At 42.9% G+C, this 19,558-nt stretch overlaps 1 protein-coding gene and 1 long non-coding RNA gene across 5 annotated transcripts; one reads left to right on the top strand and one right to left on the bottom strand.

The window, feature by feature from the left end:
* The first annotated feature begins 5 nt into the window (after positions 1-5).
* prrx1b (paired related homeobox 1b) lies at positions 6-19,111 on the top strand. Of its 4 annotated transcripts, none has more exons than XM_037113450.1 (5): positions 6-1,172; positions 8,182-8,357; positions 12,792-12,973; positions 15,525-15,590; positions 18,222-19,111. In XM_037113450.1, the coding sequence occupies exons 1-5, from the start codon at positions 926-928 to the stop codon at positions 18,352-18,354; spliced, it is 804 nt and encodes a 267-aa protein (XP_036969345.1). In that variant the 5' UTR covers positions 6-925; the 3' UTR covers positions 18,355-19,111. The 4 variants fall into 4 exon arrangements, with proteins under 4 accessions (XP_036969345.1, XP_036969347.1, XP_036969348.1 ...); XM_037113452.1 differs by having other exon boundaries at positions 8-1,172; positions 15,525-15,637; positions 18,222-18,344; XM_037113453.1 differs by lacking the exons at positions 15,525-15,590; positions 18,222-19,111 and adding an exon at positions 16,235-16,415 and having other exon boundaries at positions 13-1,172.
* Positions 1,670-3,687, bottom strand: LOC119027998. Its single transcript, XR_005077544.1, has 2 exons — positions 3,383-3,687; positions 1,670-3,036 (listed from the first exon to the last, which is right to left on the bottom strand). It is a non-coding gene; the product is annotated as an uncharacterized LOC119027998 (long non-coding RNA).
* Positions 19,112-19,558: the final 447 nt, after the last annotated feature.

Below are 19,558 nucleotides of genomic sequence, written 5' to 3'. Positions count from 1 at the left end.
TTCTATCTCATCCAACCAAAGACTAAACTGTAAGATGATGATGTTCCCGTCTGACAGTGACATGTGGACCAGAACTTCTTCTCTATATGTCGGTTCTGTGAGAGACGTCACTCCGCTGCTGTGGGCACATCTGTGGACAGACTGACTGGCACGGGTTATGGTTGGGTTTAATTGGTGGCAGACCGCAGGACAGTCAGAGTGGCTTTATCAACACACACACAATCAGCGATAACACACACAAACACACACACACACACACTCATTAGGCCGAGGCAGGGTGTCGATGGTGCTGATGGTGTAATTTCTGCAGAAGGGGGGGCAGCTCGTGGTGGGGGCCGGTGAAACGTCAGAGAACATAAAGGCACTGCCACGTAATTAGAGAGAGAGAGAGAGAGAGAGAGAGAGAGAGAGAGAGAGAGAGAGAGAGACTCGTCCTGCCTCCTCGCGCCTAGCTGCCGCTGAGCAAGCTTTGCGCACACACGGAGCTTTGCGCATCTGGTCGTCATCAGCAGCGGCAGCAGCAGCAGCAGCAGCTCTTCCTGCTCAGATGTGACTCGACCAGAGAGGGACGAGAGAAGAGAAGCGTCTCCTCAGAGGACTTTCTCTGTTCGACCTCTCGGTGTGAAGAAGTTGTCGGGCTGCGGGACGAGCTGAGGTCACTCCCGTCCGTCCGGATGGATTGTCTGTAGGAGTTTAACTTTGCTGAAGAGTTTTTGAACCCTCCGCGGCTTCATCTTGGATGTGAACAGACCCGCTCTCTGCGCGGAAGAACCGGATCTGCCTCCGGCTGGTTTCTGGAGCCTGTGCGCTCTGCTGCACGCACGGATCTTTTTGGCTCGCTTCTTCTTCTTCTCCTTCTCCTTCTTCTTTTTTCTTCTTCTTCTCAGCGCCGCTCCACTGTTTTCCGCTGTTCCCCACTTGCGTCATGACTTCTAGCTATGCACATGTAATGGACAGGCAAGCCTCGATATCAAACCGCCTGGAGAGTCCGATCACGTCTAACCTGGACAACCTGCAAGCCAAGAAGAACTTCTCGGTCAGCCACCTGTTGGATCTGGAAGAGGCCGGGGAAATGGTCGGCAGCCAGGCGGACGAGAGCGTCGGGGAGGCGGGGAGGAGTATGCTGGAGTCCCCGGGTCTGACCAGCGGGAGCGACACGACCCAGCAGGAGAGTAAGTGAAAAAAAAGGAGCCTGAAGAGAAAACCTACTTTTAGATCACGTCACCAAAATGTTAAAATTCCTCTTTGGTACGTTTTTTCAAAACAGGCCCGATCTGCGGAAAACACCGCAGAGTTCACGCAAATGTAGTTCTAATGAGCAGCTGAGGACTGAAAGTCATTTGTTTTCATTATGTTCTGGCGTGTGTCCGCCTGCAGAGCGCATGAATGGAGCTCCGCAGCGCGCATGGAAGGAATCCTTTAGTGAGTTTTGGCAATGCATCATCCCTGACGGCCTCCCCCTCAAAACGGCCATTAATTCACCATTAACACTTTGATGTCAGTGAGGTATGGTGATGTTGGTGGACATGGTCAGTGAAGTAACCCTGCGAGTCAAACTCCGGGGTAATAAATCTCTCCTCTCCTGCTGCTGACCAGAACGAGGCCGCTGCTTTTCTTTTTGGGTTTTTTTTTTTTTTTTTTTTTTTTTTTTTTTTTTTGATCGTGCAGGTTTTTATCTTTTTTATTCAAGACAGAAAAGTTTTATAACTTCATCTGAAAACACTCTGAGTGCGTCACATGATGCTTCGACGCGTGTGTGATAGTTTGGTGCTCCACATGTGATTTATTTTATCAGTTAATAATCATAAAATACAGTTCTGTTCTGTTCTGTTCTGTTTTGTTTCCCCCCGCCGTCACTCGCTCCTCTCCGCCTGTGCGTAAAAGTGTAAGCCGACTTCGGTGCGGTGAGCAGCGGGCGCTGCTCCGCTGAGCTGCCCGCTGACGAGGCCAGAGAGGAAAATCGTGGCCGTGATTTCCAACTTTATTGCGTTCAAACACGAGGTGAGGTTGAGTAAAACTCGGATAAACTCGGTGAAAGCGCAGAAACCCGCAGCTCGCCCTCTTCGGCGCTCCGTTGAGAGAGTAAATAAACGCTCCTTCCTCCTCCTCCTCCTCCTCCTCTTCTCCTGCTCGGAGGCCCATCTGCAGAGGCTGACAGAACCGTTACAGGCTTTAATGAGTGTTATTGTTATTGTTTTTGTTTTTTTTTTAAAAGGCTAAAAAAAAAAATCTTCCGAGAACTATGCGGGAGGAAGTGGCGGGTCACGCCGTTAATTCACGCTTATTTTCGGCCTGTCAAACTCTCAGAACGTCGGAGCCTAATCATCTGTCATAATTAGCGCGCGTGTCTTCGCGGCAACAATTAAGGAATCAAATAACAGCTGATCGGATCTTTTTGTGTTGAGAGGCGAGTTTAAATAAAAAAAAACAGCAGAAGGAAAGAATCAGTCTGGGGTTGGTTTGATGAGCTGAAACAGTTGTGGTAGTTTGTTTGTTTTTTAATATAATTAGATTAAAAAAAGATTTTAGCAGATTAACACAAGATCCAAACCCTGCAAATTACGTTTAATTTTTCCCGATTTTCTCACAGAAACGTGAACGCAACAGATGATCTGGCTCAGCCGAAAACTTCAATCTGTTCAACAAATTATCTTTATTTTCACCCAAACACATTATAGAAGTTCTACATCGAGTAAATCGACGTTTCACGTTAAAATAGCAAATAATCCGAACGTGGTTCTGTTTGTTGTTTTAAGGACTCGGTGAGCTCTCTCGTCCTGAATGAGTTGTGGCAGGACGACTAATTGACTTTCACTGATAGCTGCTAATGAGATCAGTCTGATCACACGTGCTGGCCACAGCAGCTGCAGCGGGATGATGAAGATGATGATGATGATGATGGTGGGAACGGCTTTGATTTGCTGCGTTAAATGTCACCCTGCAGGCGTAATTAAAAGCTTTCCGAGGCCAGAAACCGCCGCGCAGGAACTCGCACGACTATTAAAGGAAAACTCAGTCCGGAGGTTTTCAGCTCCACTTCAGGAGAGAGAAAAAAAAAGACATTTAGATTTTATACGTTTTTATTTTTGTCCACTTGAAATTAAAATAATTTCACGATATAAAGAAATAATTATAAATGTACTAAGAGCTGTGTCACATTGTCACAGTTTTATATTAAATAACAGTAATTAAATTAAATTAAAACACTGAACTCTCACAGGAGAGAATCAGGAGAATATATTCAGTATTTTTTATTTTTTCATTTGATCGGATTGACCCACTTTAACGCGCTTTTTACGCGCACGCCATGCGCGTAAATTCCTCCTTGAGGACTCGTTTTTAGCACCAAAATAAAATCTCAGCGATCATCATATTTAATTACTTCTCCTCAGACGGACAGACTCCATGTTGTTGTCGCATTTTCTCCGGTCGTAACGTCATCACACGGTGCGGGCAGCACTAATGGAGCGCGTCATGATTCTCTCCAGCGGCTGAGGAGGAAACTATGCGCGGTCGCTGGTCAGCCATGTGCGGCTGCCGTCAGCGTTTACAGCCGCAGTTTACTGTCAAGAATCCGTCACTTCACTCCGGGTTTTCTTTTTTTCTCCTCTGCGCAGCCTGCAGCCTCAGAGCTGCTGCACTGATTTACAACTGAGTCAGGAGAGGAAACAAGATGGAGGAGAGGCAGGTGAGACAGTTTTGGCCTCAGCTGGTTCAAATATTTACGCATAAATATTCACATGTGAGTGAGTGTAGGAGTATAAAAGCACGTATCTGTGCGGAAAGTGGATCCTGCGGAGTTTAACACCTGCAACAAGGAAATATTGTCTGATTTAAATCAAAAGTAGCATGTTCGGAATAATGTGTTTATAATATATCTTTCAATAATCTGAGAGTTGGAGTTGGTATTTACGTTGCAGATTTAGATTTTTACGTTCAAAGCAACATAAATGTTTGAAATATTTCGTGTTTTAATGGTTTTAGTGTGCTGATGTTGGGCCCCGGGGGGTCAGGACCCCCACAGAGGGTCAACAAGATAAACCCGAGAGGTCACACAGCGATTATCTGGATTAGGACGAAGAAAGAAAAATAAATCAGCTTCTCCAAACTCTGTTTATTTTCCCCCCCTAATCTTTAAATCTGCACATATTTATTGATTTTCAGTTTTCAGTAAAGACACGAAAAGATAAAACGTCTCTGATCTCTCATGTGGAAACAGCTCGAGAGTCAGAAACAGAGAAAACAGTTACTGAACAATTAAAACAGGACAAAAATATAATAGATAACAGAATAAAAATGAGCAAAAACAATAAGATCTCTGACCAGCGAGGAGCAAAGACTTATTTTATTAGTTTAACTTATCTTCATTATCAAAAACATTAAAAACTACATTTAAATAAAAATCTAAAAGTTTGAAGACAATATAAAACAAAACCAATCATATGAACTTAACTGTCAAATGAACTGGTTTTAGATCCTTTAAGTCACTTCAAACTCTTCACAAACATTCAGAGCTGCAGCTTCGATAATTCATCAGCGTTTTTAAAAAAAAAAACTGATTCAGACATTCAGATAAACGTCGGCTGTAAAAGGTGAATAATCACAAAGAGCTAAATGTGACCGGACACGAGACGATTAAATTCATGAATAAGAATGAGAAATTATTCTGTTTGTTGTTTCTGCGTTTTCTCATAATTTTACTTTTTTTTTAAAAAATTTTCTGGTAAAATACAGAAAATATTTAAGGCCTGAAAAAGTCCTGCGAGATGAGAGAATGTGTTGAAACTGCTCAGTGTGTGTCAGGAGTTTTATTTTAATCAGCTTCAGTCATTTTAAAGCAGAGTTTACATTCAGTTTACATTCAGTTTACATTCAGTTTACATTCAGTTTATCCTCTGCTGCCTCCTGATTGGCCGAGCCTGCGGGGGGAGGAGGGGGTTTAATCAGTCAACATGGTGACAACAAAACAAACTGGACATCGACACACTGCAGCATCTGCTCAGGACAGAGTGTGTGACGCTCGGCGACAACGTGTGTGTGTGAGTGTGTGTGAGTGTGTGTGTGTGTGTGTGAGTGTGTGTGTGTGTGTGTGAGTGTGTGTGTGTGTGTGTGTGAGGAAAGTAGTAAACCTTCGCAAATTTCTTATTAAGATTTTCGCAGTTACGTCATTTCTTTAAAAGATGTATTTTCACCGTATGTGTTGGCTTTAAAATGTACTTTAAACGTTATTTTTTTTTCTAACGGTCTCATAGACATAAAATCTTTTTTGTTATCTATCAGTTTTTCAGCTTTTTTGATGGAACACCTTCTTCTGCAGGTGGAGACGATGTTAAACTTTTTGGATTTAGATATTTTAGATTTACTGAGTGAAGACGATCATGAGATGCAGCTGAAAGCTCAGAAATGTCATCGTGTTGTTGAGGTGTTTTTAAAAAAAATCCCGATTCATTTTATTTTAGTTTATTTCATTTTACAGAAGTCAAAGTGGTGAAAAGTGAAAAACATAAATTCAAGTAAATTAAAGATGCTTTGAATATTTCCTGAAGTAAAACAGCAGAAGAAGAATCTGACTTTCCTGCGTCAGCTGAAATAAACTCTGCATTAATGTTTTTAATCAACGTATTGTGAAGAATATTCACTATGTACTTTTCCACATATACCATTAAATCAATCCATCGTTGGGTTTCACATCAGATCTGTGACCAAAAGAACCCCAAAACAAAATAAATCAACATGAGCAACAAATAAACTCAGGTGGGTCGTTACGATCTGACAGACATCCAGACAGTTTCACACATAAAAAGTATAAAAACAAAGTAAAATAAGAATATAGATAAAACAGTAAAAATGTTTATATGTATGTATGAAAAGTTGAAGTCATTGTTGTTCGTTAAGTTGTGTGTCGAAGCAAACGGTCGTCAGAGGAAGTGATGCACAGGAACATCGATAACATCTCATTATTGCACAACTTCAGTCCATAAATCATCGACAAAGAGTCTTGATCCGGTTTTTATCAGACTACTAACGATCATTAATGAAACTTCTGTCAAACTCAGAACTATAAAGATAAATAATTTTAAATTGTTAGCAGGACAAAATGTTCAGCAAACAAACGACAGCGCTGTTTTGTGTGTGAATGTGATTCTGGACGATCTGAAAACAGGCAGTTTTATTTTAATGCAAAGTCTAAATCTGCAAAGTAACTTAATCCTCCAGCTGCTCTTCCTGTGTGTGTGTGTGTGTGTGTGTGTGTGTGTAATTACACAGGAACACAGATGATTACAGCTGTTTTGTCGATGTGTGAGTGTTATTTTGTGGTCTTGTCGCGGCTCCGGCTCTGACTGAGCCTGACGGTGCAGCAGAAGGTGTCTGTGATCAACACGCATCATGTGATTATCTTCACCATGAGCGCTGTTGTTTCCTCTGCAGCCTGTTTGTTTCTCTCTACATCTGTCTGTCTGTTAGATAATTAGTCTCCGGGCCGGTGAAACAAGTGATTTACTCTCGGCTCAGATCCAGGGAGTTCCTTAAAGGATCAGTTCACCCAAATTACAAAAAGAAAAAAACAGGATGTTCTCGCTCGTGTTTCGCTTGATACTTTTGGAGTTTAGTTTGTGGCGCTCACAACTTTTCCAGAGAAAATATTGTTGTCATGGGAGAAATATTATAATGTTAGACTTTTTCACACACACACACACACACACACACACACACACACACACACACACACACACACACACACACACTCTTGTTATTGGCTCGTTTGACTATCTGATAGAGAAAATGGCTGCAGGGCCGACAGGAAGTGTTTGCAGAGAGAGAGGGAGGGATGAGATGCAGCAGAGGTCCCGGCCCAGTCGGACCCGGTGACGCTGAGGTTTACCTGCTCGTGTTTGAGCCGCGGTGACGCTCGTCTCTCGCTGCATCTGGCTGCAGATTCCCGTCCGGCAGCAGGTTGAACGTTCAGCCTGGTGTAGACGGTCGTGCGGTCCTGGTGGACGTCCGCTCGCTTTAGTTATGAAGTCGATATCATCAGATTATCAGGATTCATGTGCTGCTAAACTAAAGCTCTGTGTTCAAAATGTTACCTGAACCTCCAATTGATCTTATGTGTGCACGTTTAGGAGTAAAGCTTCAAATTCATGTCATATAATAGTTTATAGTGACAATACCAAGTTAATCAAGTTAATCTTTAACTTAAATTTGTCTGTAGTAGTTGAACACACTCACACCAACGAGCAGCGGTGTTTCCACTTTGCATCTCCACAGATCAGTGTTGTAGAAATACATTGTGCTGTTTGCTGCAGAGTGTAAATATAATATAATATGATATAATACTGACATTTTAAGGTTTTTATGATAACCAGAGTGAAGAGGAGAGATGAGCAGTGTGAAGTTCTTTCACTTCAGTAAAAAGTCGTCAGTCACAGATAAAAGTCTGTATCGACGACGTAAAGAATCAAATGTGAACTCTGATTTTGCAAAACAGCCTCGTTCAGAGTTAAATTTATCAGGTAAATATTGTCACATTTCATGTTGTTATGGTGGAAATAATGTTTCTGTAGTTTGATTTATTTTATAATGAGATTATTTTATAAACTCTCAATCTGAAAAGTAGCTGTGAAATATAAAACGTACAATATTTTGTCCTGAAATGTGGCGGAGAAAAAGTATAAAGTAGTAAGAAGTAAATCTCGTGTTAAAATGTGCTTTAGTATCAAAAGTAAAAGTAAATAACGTGTGTGTTTACATGGATGCACTGTATTATACGGGTCGACTGATCTTATATTCAGCATTTCTCAGATTATTGGAATCTGTTTTTTTGGTCTAAATATCAATAAAAGTTTTAATAATTTAAAAGTGTGCTACTTTGGCAGATTGTTGTAGAGTAAATGTCCGATATTTGCCTCCATAATGTGGTTGGAGTGGAAGAATAAAATAGAAAAGTGCCTCAGATTTGAACACGGCGCCGTGATTTGGATCCTTGAATGTCAAATTCTTCTGAGTTCTGTGATTTTATAGATTTCGGGTTGAAGTCTGAGGAGCTGCAGCAGCAGCCGTGTGAATGCAGGAGCTCTGACCTCCTTTTTTATATTCCACCTCCTCTGCAGCTGCAAACTAAAATGTTCTGTGTTGCCATAAAGTTTTTGTGACATGGCCTCCTTCTTCTTCTGCCTGCAGACGAGCAGATGAACACGGAGGAGAAGAAGAAGAGGAAGCAGCGCAGGAACCGGACCACCTTCAACAGCAGCCAGCTGCAGGCTCTGGAGAGAGTGTTCGAGAGGACGCACTACCCCGACGCCTTCGTCAGGGAGGACCTGGCCCGCCGGGTCAACCTCACCGAGGCCAGAGTCCAGGTACGCCACTCATCCAGAGACTTTTATTCTGATATACATCCTCTTCCCTTACAAAATAAAAGCCTGATTCCATTGAAGTTTGGAGGTTTTCCTCCGGCAGCAGTGAGTTAATCAGAGCAGGAGAAGCTCTAAAAGTCCTCAGATTGCAAAATATAAGAACAGGATCAGAACAGTTCTGTGGAGATCAAACTGTAAAGCTCTGTTCCTGTAGACACACACACACACACACACACACACACACACACACACACACACACACAGATTGTTATAAACACACAGAAACCCACAGAAAAGGTTCCGGTGGCTCTGTGGGACCTGCTGAGGGACTAAACTTATAAATATGAAGAGATTTATGATGTGTTTTGTGTTGCAGCAGAAACAACATGGTGTCCTCACTTCATCTGTTAGCTCTTACAGGTTTACTCAGTGGCTGGTAGTTATCAGGACCTATTAACGTGTTTGGATTTCACATTACGGGCTCTCAAAGGAGCTGATAAGAACTTGTCAGCGACTTGCATCCCGCTAACACGCTCTCTTAAATGAAATAATGGCTGATAGTTTAGAGTCTGCGAGCAGTTTTGGACCGTGTGTGATCAGAAAAGTGGATGTAATGACGTCTAATTTCCCTCCGAGGTTTACAGATCAGTGATAAACGACAAATGTGTTCAGCACATGAGAGCTGCAGCAGAACGGGAGCTAAACTCTCCGGCTGTAATTGGCCAAATGAGCGATGTCACACTCCCAAATGTAGTCGATCAAAGGAGCCAGAGGATGGATTTGATATTTTAAAGGAGCGGTTCACCCCGGAATGAAAATTCAGTCTTTATTTTACTCACAAACGTTCCTGGAGCTTCAGAGCAAAACAGCGTTACGGCGTTCACGGAGAAAACAACTAACAAGACGAATGTCAGACGTCTTCGTACAGCTCGTCTGTCGTCTGCTGAGGCCTGAGATCACAAACTGATCTGAGGAGATGTTATTTACAGTTCTTTCATGCTGATGCTACCATGCTACAGTGAAGATTTGAGTTTACAAAAGTGTGTAAATTACATTGTTTCAAATCAGTTTGGATCAGTTTGGAGTGCTTGGATCTCAGCAGACGAGCTGTGTGGAGACTTCTGATGTTTCTGTGGTTGTTTCTCTGTTTTAGATCAAGGCTCAGCTGCTTCAGTTGTTTATCAGAACGCTGCAGCTCTGTTTTACTGTGAAGCTCCAGAACTGATCCAGAACTGACTGTGTATCATCAGGAGGAGGAGAGGATGACTGGATTCTACTTTTTGGGTGAACTGTTCCTTTAATGTAAATGGAACGATTTGGTAGTTTGTCGACCTCGTGCCTCTTGTGGTCGCTGTAGGTTGCAGGTTTGGTTTTAGAAGTGAGGGAGGCGACACAGTGAAGTTAGTTTAGTTCCTTTCAGACTCAGTTGAGAACGTTTTCACATCACAAAACACAAAATCTGCAGATGAATCTTGAGTTTGAGTCTCAAACTTTCACCTCTGCTGCTTCGTCTTGAATCAATGTGTCATGAAGCTTCAACATTATAAGTTGTCTGCTGGCTCAGCAGCTTCTTCTTCCTCTTCCTCTCTCGCTGTCTCCACAGCGGATCGTCTGTTTCCATGTCACTGGTGAACCGAGCCTCGACCACTCTGGTGCAGAAACCTGATTTAATGATCCGCAAATCTGATTTGGTTTTCACATGGGCTGCTCTTCCTGATGAGTCCATCCACATTTATCCAGGCTGGGAATTAGCAGATGCATTCTCTTGTGCATCCTGAGCAGCCGGGGAGGAATTTTGGGTTCAGCGATGATCGAACCAACAAATCTGTGATCAGTAGACGACATGTTCCCCTCCTGATCTGATAAAACTCTCAAATAACTCAAGAAATTCTAAAGAAAGACGGGGTGTCGCCTGTGCTCTCAGTGCGGCTTCACGTTTAACGCTCCAAATTTCTATTTCTCACTTTTAAAATGGAAACAGGCGACTTTTCAGCCTCCGTCTCCTCTTTGTGTCGCAAACAAGGCGTTAGCAACATGGCTACTGCTAGCAGCCCGGCTGCTGTCCGGAGTCGAAGACGACCGTAAGAATCCCAGTTTGATCTAGAAACTCTGATCTCAGTGAGAAGTCAGAGTTTGTATTAATAAGTCGGCAGGTTTTGTAGAAAGAAAGATGGTTTGAACTGTCTGAAGGTGCAGAGACGATGCAGAGAACGTCCGTCTGTTCGCTCTTGCTTCACCTCAGCTTCTCTCTCTGTTACCTGGAAACAGCGAGCGGCCTCAAACTGTTTTGGTTGAGTAATGGCAGGCGTGCTTCCTTCATGATGTCACTGGACCTTCTTTTATTTTTATTTTTTGGGAAGCATTCAGCCTGATCTTTTCATGGCTGGTGTTATTTTCCTACATTATTTGCGCTGTGACACGAGTATTTACTTCAGACTGAGAAGCTGAAGCAGAAAAAAACTTTTTTTTTGCTTGATTAAAGAAAAAAAGAAAACATTAGATGAGTTATGTGACTCAAACTGCTCGTCGCTCTGGTCTACACATGGTCGCTGAGGACTCGGCTCCACCCCTTCATCTTCTGATTAATCAGCCTCAAACCAAAAAACTTTTACGTCAGCGTAATTAACTAGCACGTTGTGAGGATATAATTTGCGATCAACACAAAAACGCCTCTCACATTCCCCTGAAATTCAAATCTGTTGAATATATTTTCAGTGTTTCCTGAGTTGTGTCGTCTCAGGCTCCTCCAATCAGATCGGTCGGGTAAATCTTGTGACAGGAATTTGGTTTCAAGCTGCAGCTGCGAAACTGTAGAAGAAGAAAAGTGGGATGAAGATGAATGAGAGCGAACACGTCACGTGTGTCTCACATGGAAAGTCGCGCCCTGCTTCAACTGATAAAACGCTGGAATGTCCGAGCAGTTATTCTCTCAGGCTCTACGTTTAATAATCATGAATAAAAGATGTACGACTGGATAGAGTATTCAGTGTATTTCCTGCAGATGTATATGAATATGTTCCTGTAATTGCCCCGCGCTCCCTGAACGCAGCAGTGAGAGTATTTGTTCTGTGGGCAGAGCGAGTGGGAAAGAGGAAATGGTGATGTTGGAGGGAGCGAAGCAGCACATCTGTGATTAATGTGGAGCAGAGAGCGATGCAGAAAATCCTTTGATAAAAGAGACTCGGGGCTCATTCCTGAGGCTGTGCGTCAGCGGACAGCGAGCCCCTGCGAGCGCCCACAGCTTCTAATAATGGATTTTATTTCACAGCGAGGAACAACGTTAGCACCCCCACAGTCACCTCCCCCGGCCCGAGTCACATCATCATGTGTTTATCTGGAAGAGGAGGGTGATGATGGTGACATGTAGATGAAGGATGTGAGTGTGTTGGAGAGAACACATGACAGTTCTTAACTCGGAGAATCAGCCTCCGATTGTTTGATCTGTTTTAAGGAGGTTTTAGATTTTTATGGCCTCTGTTTCCTTTTATTTAACGTTACACAGTGCAGAGAAATGCAGCCGGAGAACAACAAGGATCGAGACTTTTAGTGAAGAAAGAAAACAAACAAGCTTCAGGAAACATCAGCGAATGTGTCTCCAACAGAGAGTTACAGATCACAGATGTCGATACAGAAAACTCTTCTCACTTTTAAAGTTGTTCAGTGAGTGTTTGTGAGTGTGTGTTATGATACTTAGTTTAATATTCAGTGCTTCAGGTTTTTGTATGTGTGTATTCTGCTGATAAAAACAGCAAAGCTTTAATAATTTCCTCCACCAGGAGGTTTGTTGGTTGGTTTGTCAGCAGGATGACACAAAAACTACTGAGCAGGTTTTGGATCCAGGATGTTTTCAATAATTTAATAAGACATGGATCTTGATGAAAGGTGTTAAATTCAGCTGGCTGGTGTCTGTGAGCGCCACTCTGGATATAATTTGGATTATTGTGATTGTTAAACAAAACCGAATCAAGACGAAATGGGCCGATGCAGATGAGAAATATTCAAGAAGAACCCAAAACCTGATCCAAATAAAATAAGTGTTGTGGGGAATCTTAATAAAAGTCTTTTAAATATTTATCGCACATTGAAAACAAAAGGTCTCTTTTGAATTCCCCAAATTTAAAGCCTCAAATTTCTGGTAATCTGGGTCAGCATGTTTTTTAAGGGTTAAAATCTTCAACATCCACCCAACAATCAGACGAGCAGCAGCACAAACCTCTCTGCAGTGATGAAGACTATGAGATGTGGCTGAAAGCTCGTTGTTGGACCTTTGAGTTTCAGTTCCTCTGTTCCTGCACCGACCCGAGATATTAACTGCTGATTGTTGTCGGATCTTCGGTGCTTTCAAGGCTTCTGTGAAAACTTTGTAAAGAGTAAAAAAACAAACAAGTGTCTTTAAACATGGAGACGTTCATCGTGTCGTTCTCTCTTTGGTTCCAGGTTTGGTTTCAGAACAGGAGAGCGAAGTTTCGCAGGAACGAGCGCGCCATGCTGGCCAGCAAGAACGCCTCGCTGCTCAAGTCGTACTCGGGAGACGTGACGGCGGTGGAGCAGCCGATCGTACCGCGGCCTGCACCGCGCCCAAACGACTACCTGTCCTGGGGCAGCGCCGCCCCCTACAGGTAAAGACTGCTCTGCTCTCTCACCCAGTAAGCCGACATTTACACTACAGCACCCTGTTCACACACTGCACGGCGTCTGTACTAACATGGCTGCTAACACGGAGGAGGAGGAAGAGGAAGAGGTGGAGGAGGAGGAGGAGGAGGAGGAGGAGGAGGAGGAGGAGGAAGAGGAGGAGGAGGTGGAGGAGGAGGAGGAGGAGGTGGAGGAGGAGGAGGAGGAGGTGGAGGCGGAGGAGGAGGAGGAGGAGGAGGAGGAGGTGGAGGAGGAGGTGCAGCTGCTGAAGTCTAGAAGAAAAAGTCTAGAAGGTGGTCTTTGATTTAAAAAGATGAAAACATCCAAGACAAAACTGTTAAAAAGCATTCTCGAGGTTTCAGACTGCGATTCTTAAAAACAACAACAAAACAGCTGAGCGAGCGAAGAAGAAGAAGAAGAAGAAGAAGAAGAAGAAGAAGAAGCCGCCGCAGCTCGTCTCCAACATGCGCTGTCAGTTTCAGTCAAGAATTTGGGGGATGTTTCATTACTGACCCGTCTTCAGAGATCAGCAGTAAAAGTCAAGTCTCAGTGTGAAAGTTGGGGGATTTTTTTATGATTTTACTTCCGTTGAAATTGGAAGGAATGAAAGACTGACACCTGGAGAAGATAAAGGAATGAAAGAACGACGGGAAGAAGAAAAAGGAAACAAATTAACAGCAGCAAAGAAATAAGACCAGGAAACAGGAACAGATGAGGAAATAATGATAATACATATTAGCAGCATTAAATAAATCTATCTCATGTTGGATGTAAAACCAGTTAAATGTTTTATAGTATTATATAAATCCATTACTCTAAATACTACAGTACTACTGCAGTAAACTAAACTGTACTTCAGTCCTGACTTCTTCTCCTCTGCTTTCTTTTCTTCTCTCGGCTGCAGAACGTCAAATTACACAAAGTGTCTCCAGTTGAAAAAGCTCAAGCTGATGCCACAATAACCACACGTTAACACCACCGTCTCACACACACACACACACACACACACACACACACACACACACACACACACACTCTGACCCCGGCGCTGCCTTGTGTTATTGTTTCATTTCCTCGTCCTCCTCTACCTGCACATACTCCTCATACTTCCTGACCGTCTTCATCTCCTCTGATCCACCTGGACTCAAACTCGGCTCAGCGCAACATTTAATGTCCGCCTGTTTTATTCCGTCGAACTTAACTCGCATGAGTCCGTCTCTCAATACCGTCCCACTTCCTGTCTCAGCTCTGAGCCCGTTGGCTCCGACTGAAGACCTTTAGAAAACACCTCACAAATTCACAGGTTCAGGTTCTGTTCAGGTCATCGTCCTGAAGCAGCCGCTCAGGGAGACACAGCGTGTCTGTTGGGGACTATTTTCAGTGGTGGATTAAAGGGAACATTTCACCCAAAAATGAACATTTAATCTCGTAGTTCACAGAACAGTTCTGGAGCTTCACAGTGAAACAGAGCTGCAGCGTTCTGCTAAACAGCTGAAGCAGCTGAGACTTGATTTAAAACAGAGAAACAACCCAAAGAAAGATATTAAATGTCTCCGTACAGTGTTCAGTCTGCAGGAGCCATGAAAACACGATGTTAACACAACTGTTTTCTAACGTGGAGATTTAACTGTAGCTGCTAAGCTAACAGCGTTAGCGTGCATCCCGTCTGATTCAGGATCTCTGGGCTTCTGCTGATAGAAGCTACTGGATCCATTTTATGTTTCTTTGGTTCTCTGTTTTGAATCAAGTCTCCAGCTGTTTCAGTTGTTCAGCAGATCTGTTTTACTGTGAAGCTCCAGAACTGTTTTCCACTTTCTGTCGGAGATGAGACTGAATTTTAGATTTTTTTGGGTTCCTGTTCTCCACATTCGGTGCTCTCGTGAGTATCTGTGGTAATGAAGGAACACGGGTGTGGCTCAGGAAGAGGATAAATCACACTACGTGTCCTGAGATACATTCACTGTCTGTTTCTAATCATAAAACACTTTAAAGTTCAGGATTCTTCCTCCGTCGCTGTGAGGAAGCCTTCAGATGGATCTGTGTGTCTCCTCCTCTGTCTTCTCTTCTGTCCCGTCCTGCACGTTTTCTAACTCTAAACCAGTTGTGTTGAATCAAAACAGCCGTCTCGCCTCTTCTCGCCTCTTCTCGCCTCGCTCTCACCGCTCCCCTCTGTCAGCGGAGCCGGGGGGGCGGGGCCAGATCCCGCGCCCCTCCCGACGAGGTGATAATGTGAAAACAAAGCGTATTAAATCCACCGTCGACCCCCGCGACCCCTCTGTGCTACACTACACCAGATAATGAACGCTACACAGAGAGACAGAGCTCTTCTGGGCAACATTTTTTGTGACTCTGGTTACATTGGTCATGATTTACAGTAATCCTCCGTTATGAAAGTCGGTATAAAATGTCAGACCCTGCGGCCGCGGCTCGAGCTCACTGAGAGCTTGTTGGCCGGACGCAGAGCGGCGAGGGAAATCTGTTGTGAAACAGGAATAATGCTAATGTGGTGCTAACGTTTGACTGTATATTATCCTAAAGCTGGTACCCGATGCCGGAGGGGGGGCCAGTGCGAGTGCCACAGAAAATGCTGCCCTCAGAGAACAAGTACGCCTTCACTTTACTACAATGAGTTCTGTTCATGTTAAAGAAAAGTGAGATACACTCCATTTACATGTCTTACTGTTTGTTTGTTTCACTGTCAGCTTGTTTCCTGATTGTATTTCTTTAATTCTATTGAACCTTTTTAATGTGTTTGTATTCATTTTGCTGTTTAATTAAATACAATAAGTTTTTTTTTGTTGTCTTTAAAGAATCAAACCAGCTTTTTTTTTTCTTTTTGCACATTTTAACCCGAGAGAGATACTGCTGTCTGAAACACGCTGGAGATAAATCGATCATCACGTCTGCTTTTATTTTTAAAGTCATGTTGTCGTCGTGTCGTAATGCAGCGCAGACGTCTGAAATCCATCTGAACCAACGAGACAATATGCAGCACGTTAAATACAGAACAGTCGGTCAGAAAAACATCCAAAGATAGAAAAATCTAAATTTGAATGTCAATAATAATTCATCTTGTTTGTTTTAATCACTTTTTTTTTTTAATCCTTTAATTCTCATAAAATCAGACAATACAATGAATTTTAACTGAATAAGAAGACTATTTAAACATGTTTTTATATTTTAAATGTTTTCTGGCTTAAACTATTTAACACCTTATTTAGATGAAAAGTATTTTTCTTACCTTTCAGGTTTTCTAAGAATTAAAGGATTTGACAGTTATTCCAGACGAACTCGGAGCAGCTCGTCCTCCCTCCGCCATTTTGTATTTATGAAGCGATATCTCAAAATGACAAAGACGCACAAAGACAATAATCAGATGGAACTGCAGACAAAGCTTTGGAGATCCGCCTGGTGATGCAGACGTGGTTCAAATGGCTCAAAACATTCATGGAAGAGATAAAAAATAAAAACAGTGGAAAATGATGGAAGATTTTGAGTGCAGATTTGTTACTGTGTTCCTACAGACGGCTACTCGGGAGGTTTAAGACGAGTGTTGAAAGCATAAATACAAACCAAAGAGAACCCTGAGATCATGTAGATGTCTTCAGGAACAAGCGTGGAGATCACTCTGACAACAACAAAAGCAGACGAGTTGTCACCAAAACAAAAAGCTCATCTTTAGCCTTTCCTAACTCGACTCCTGGCATGAACCGGAAAACAAAGGCGACACAGATTTATGGCATTTTGGTTCAAATAAACAAACAAAGGAATAAATCATGAAGAGACAGAGAGAGAGAGAGAGAGAGAGAGAGAGAGACAGAGAGAGAGAGAGACAGAGAGAGAGAGAGAGAGAGAGAGAGACAGAGAGAGAGAGAGAGAGAGAGAGAGAGAGAGAGACAGAGAGACAGAGAGAGAGAGAGAGAGAGAGAGAGAGAGAGAGAGAGACAGAGAGAGAGAGAGAGAGAGAGAGACAGAGAGACAGAGAGAGAGAGAGAGAGAGAGAGAGACAGAGACAGACAGACAGAGACAGAGAGAGAGAGAGAGAGAGACAGAGAGACAGAGAGAGAGAGAGAGAGAGACAGAGAGAGACAGAGAGAGACAGAGAGACAGAGAGAGAGAGAGAGAGAGAGAGACAGAGAGAGAGAGAGAGAGAGAGACAGAGAGAGACAGAGAGAGACAGAGAGACAGAGAGAGAGACAGAGAGAGAGAGAGAGAGAGAGAGACAGAGAGAGAGAGATCTGTCCTCAGTCAGAGGAGGTGAAAACACATTTTAGTATAAATACAATCCTGCAAAAAAAAAGAGGAAAAAATAGGCTCAAAATAACAAGAATATAAGAATTCCTGATCCTGAAAATGGGCTGAAAAGAAACTGATGTACGATGATGAAAATGACAGTGAAGGTTCACAGATCAGTCGACAGCTTCATCACACTCCACCTGTTGATGAAGACCATGAGACGTGGCAGAAAGCTCAGGTTGGTGTTCGCCTCCTCTGAACGCCAGAACTTCCTGAAAGTGTCCGAACACTCACATAAAATCTATTTTCAGGTAAATTATGTCGCTTATGCAGGCAGTTAAATGTCAAAACTACTCCCCAGTCTAAAGATCTGTTGTTTTTTCTTCTCCAGCACCATCTGGTGACCTCTGGAAGTTTAACTCACGACCCCCTCGAGTTCAGAACCAATGAATTAGAGCAACAACAACAACAAAAACCCTCTACTCGTCATCTGCCATTTGTTTTAAACTTCAGGTTTAATTTTCTCACCCACTAATTCCAAAGTAAAAAAAAAAAAAAAAAACATCAAGAGAGGCAGTTAAACAAATCCAGGATAAGAGAGACTGAGCGGGACGTTTTACAACTGCAGATGGTTTAAGGAACAAAAACTACAATCTGGTGACGACCCGGTTGCTCGTTAATCGCCGCCTGAGATGGCAGAGAAACAATCTGTGGGAAAACAAGATGAAACAGACGTGATCCTCCAAACTGTTTGCTGGTTAAAGCCGAGTTAATCCAGGAGGTTATCTCTCATCGGAGGCGATCTCCACACTGTGACGCACGCTGAGGTTAAAATGTGCAAAAACTCTTTTTTTTTTTGAGGGGGGGTTGTAAACGTCTTAACGTCAGATTTACATTAAATCTTTTGAGCTGATCATGTGACACCTCTTTCATATTTCCACAGCTGTGTCATGTCAGCCTCAGGTGATGTAACCATTCTCCCCTCCTCTTGTCTCTCAGCGCCATGGCCACCTACCCGCCCACCTGCTCCAACACCAACACGTCCCAGGGAATGAACATGGCCAACAGCATCGCCAACCTGCGGCTCAAAGCCAAGGAGTACAGCTTGAACCAGGTGCCCACGGTCAACTGAGCGGAGGGGGAGAGGCTGGGGGAGGGAGGGGAGGCGCTCTGCCGTCGGACCCCTGCAGACGGGACACCGTCTCTGGGATCAGAACCACCTCATCACACCCACGGAGCCTCGGTCGCTTTTACACCCATATGCAAAAATGTTGGACAGCGAGTGATGCAGGATTTTCCCCCCAAGCCACCTTTTTTTTTTTTATTATTATTTTTATTTTTAATTCCTCCTGAGCATCACTGAACTCTTGTTTGTACAAAAAAAAGACATCTTTGCTGGATGCTGTAGCCGAATGTCTGCGTAGTTTTACATGTGTGATTGTGACTGAAGCGGAGGCCGAGTTTTTCATTTTTGTTTTTTCAATCAGCGAGCTCGTTCTCCACGGAGACGCGTGGACGGACTACGTGGACTCTTCCTCCCTTCAGCTGTGGGATAAAATTACACTCCAAGTTTGGGATTTTTCTTTTCTTTTCTTTTCTTTTTTTTTTTTTTTTGAATCAACAACAAACCGACACAGACTTCTGACATTTATACATTTTTGTTTTTTAAAGAAAAGTTAGTTTTGTTTTTTCCACATTTCTTTCCATGTTATACCACTGACCAGCAAACATTTTCAACGCATTTTGATTCTCATGTAATAGTCCAATATAAAGGAGAGGCTAATTGTATTTCTGAATCCAAAACCAGTAGATTCTCTTAATTTCCTATGATATACTTTATTTGTAACAGAATGAAAACTTGTATATTAATAAAAATGCATTTCAAGCAATGCAAAGTGTCCAATTCAACAGATCTCATAAAGGAGGGAAAACATTAATTTCCCCCCCGTTTTTTGGAAACACTTCTTGGAGTGAATCTTTATGGTTAGAAGGTTTTTAAATCAACGTAACAGAAATATATGATTGCTGCACACTATAAGAAATAAGCATGTTTATAGTTGAGAGCATTTGGACCTCGTGCTCGGCCCATAAAAGGGAGATTTACAACTCGAGAACAGATTCTCTTTCACTGAAACCTCAAGCTGTTCCTGCTTTGTGTGTTTTCTTTTTTCCTGATTACCACAACCTGAAATTTCCATCTTAAAAACAGGATATTTATGAGCAGGGAAATCCTCTCTTTAATATGGAGGGCCCCCGGGCCTCATTTTAACTCCGCGGCTGTCACACAAGGTGTTTCTTCTCCTTGGCCCCTCGTAACCTCCGCCGTCAACAAGCAC

This window comes from Acanthopagrus latus, chromosome 11 (assembly GCF_904848185.1).
Source record: "Acanthopagrus latus isolate v.2019 chromosome 11, fAcaLat1.1, whole genome shotgun sequence".
NCBI classification, from domain to species: Eukaryota; Metazoa; Chordata; class Actinopteri; order Spariformes; family Sparidae; genus Acanthopagrus; species Acanthopagrus latus.
This window is presented reverse-complemented; position numbering and strand designations above follow the sequence as displayed.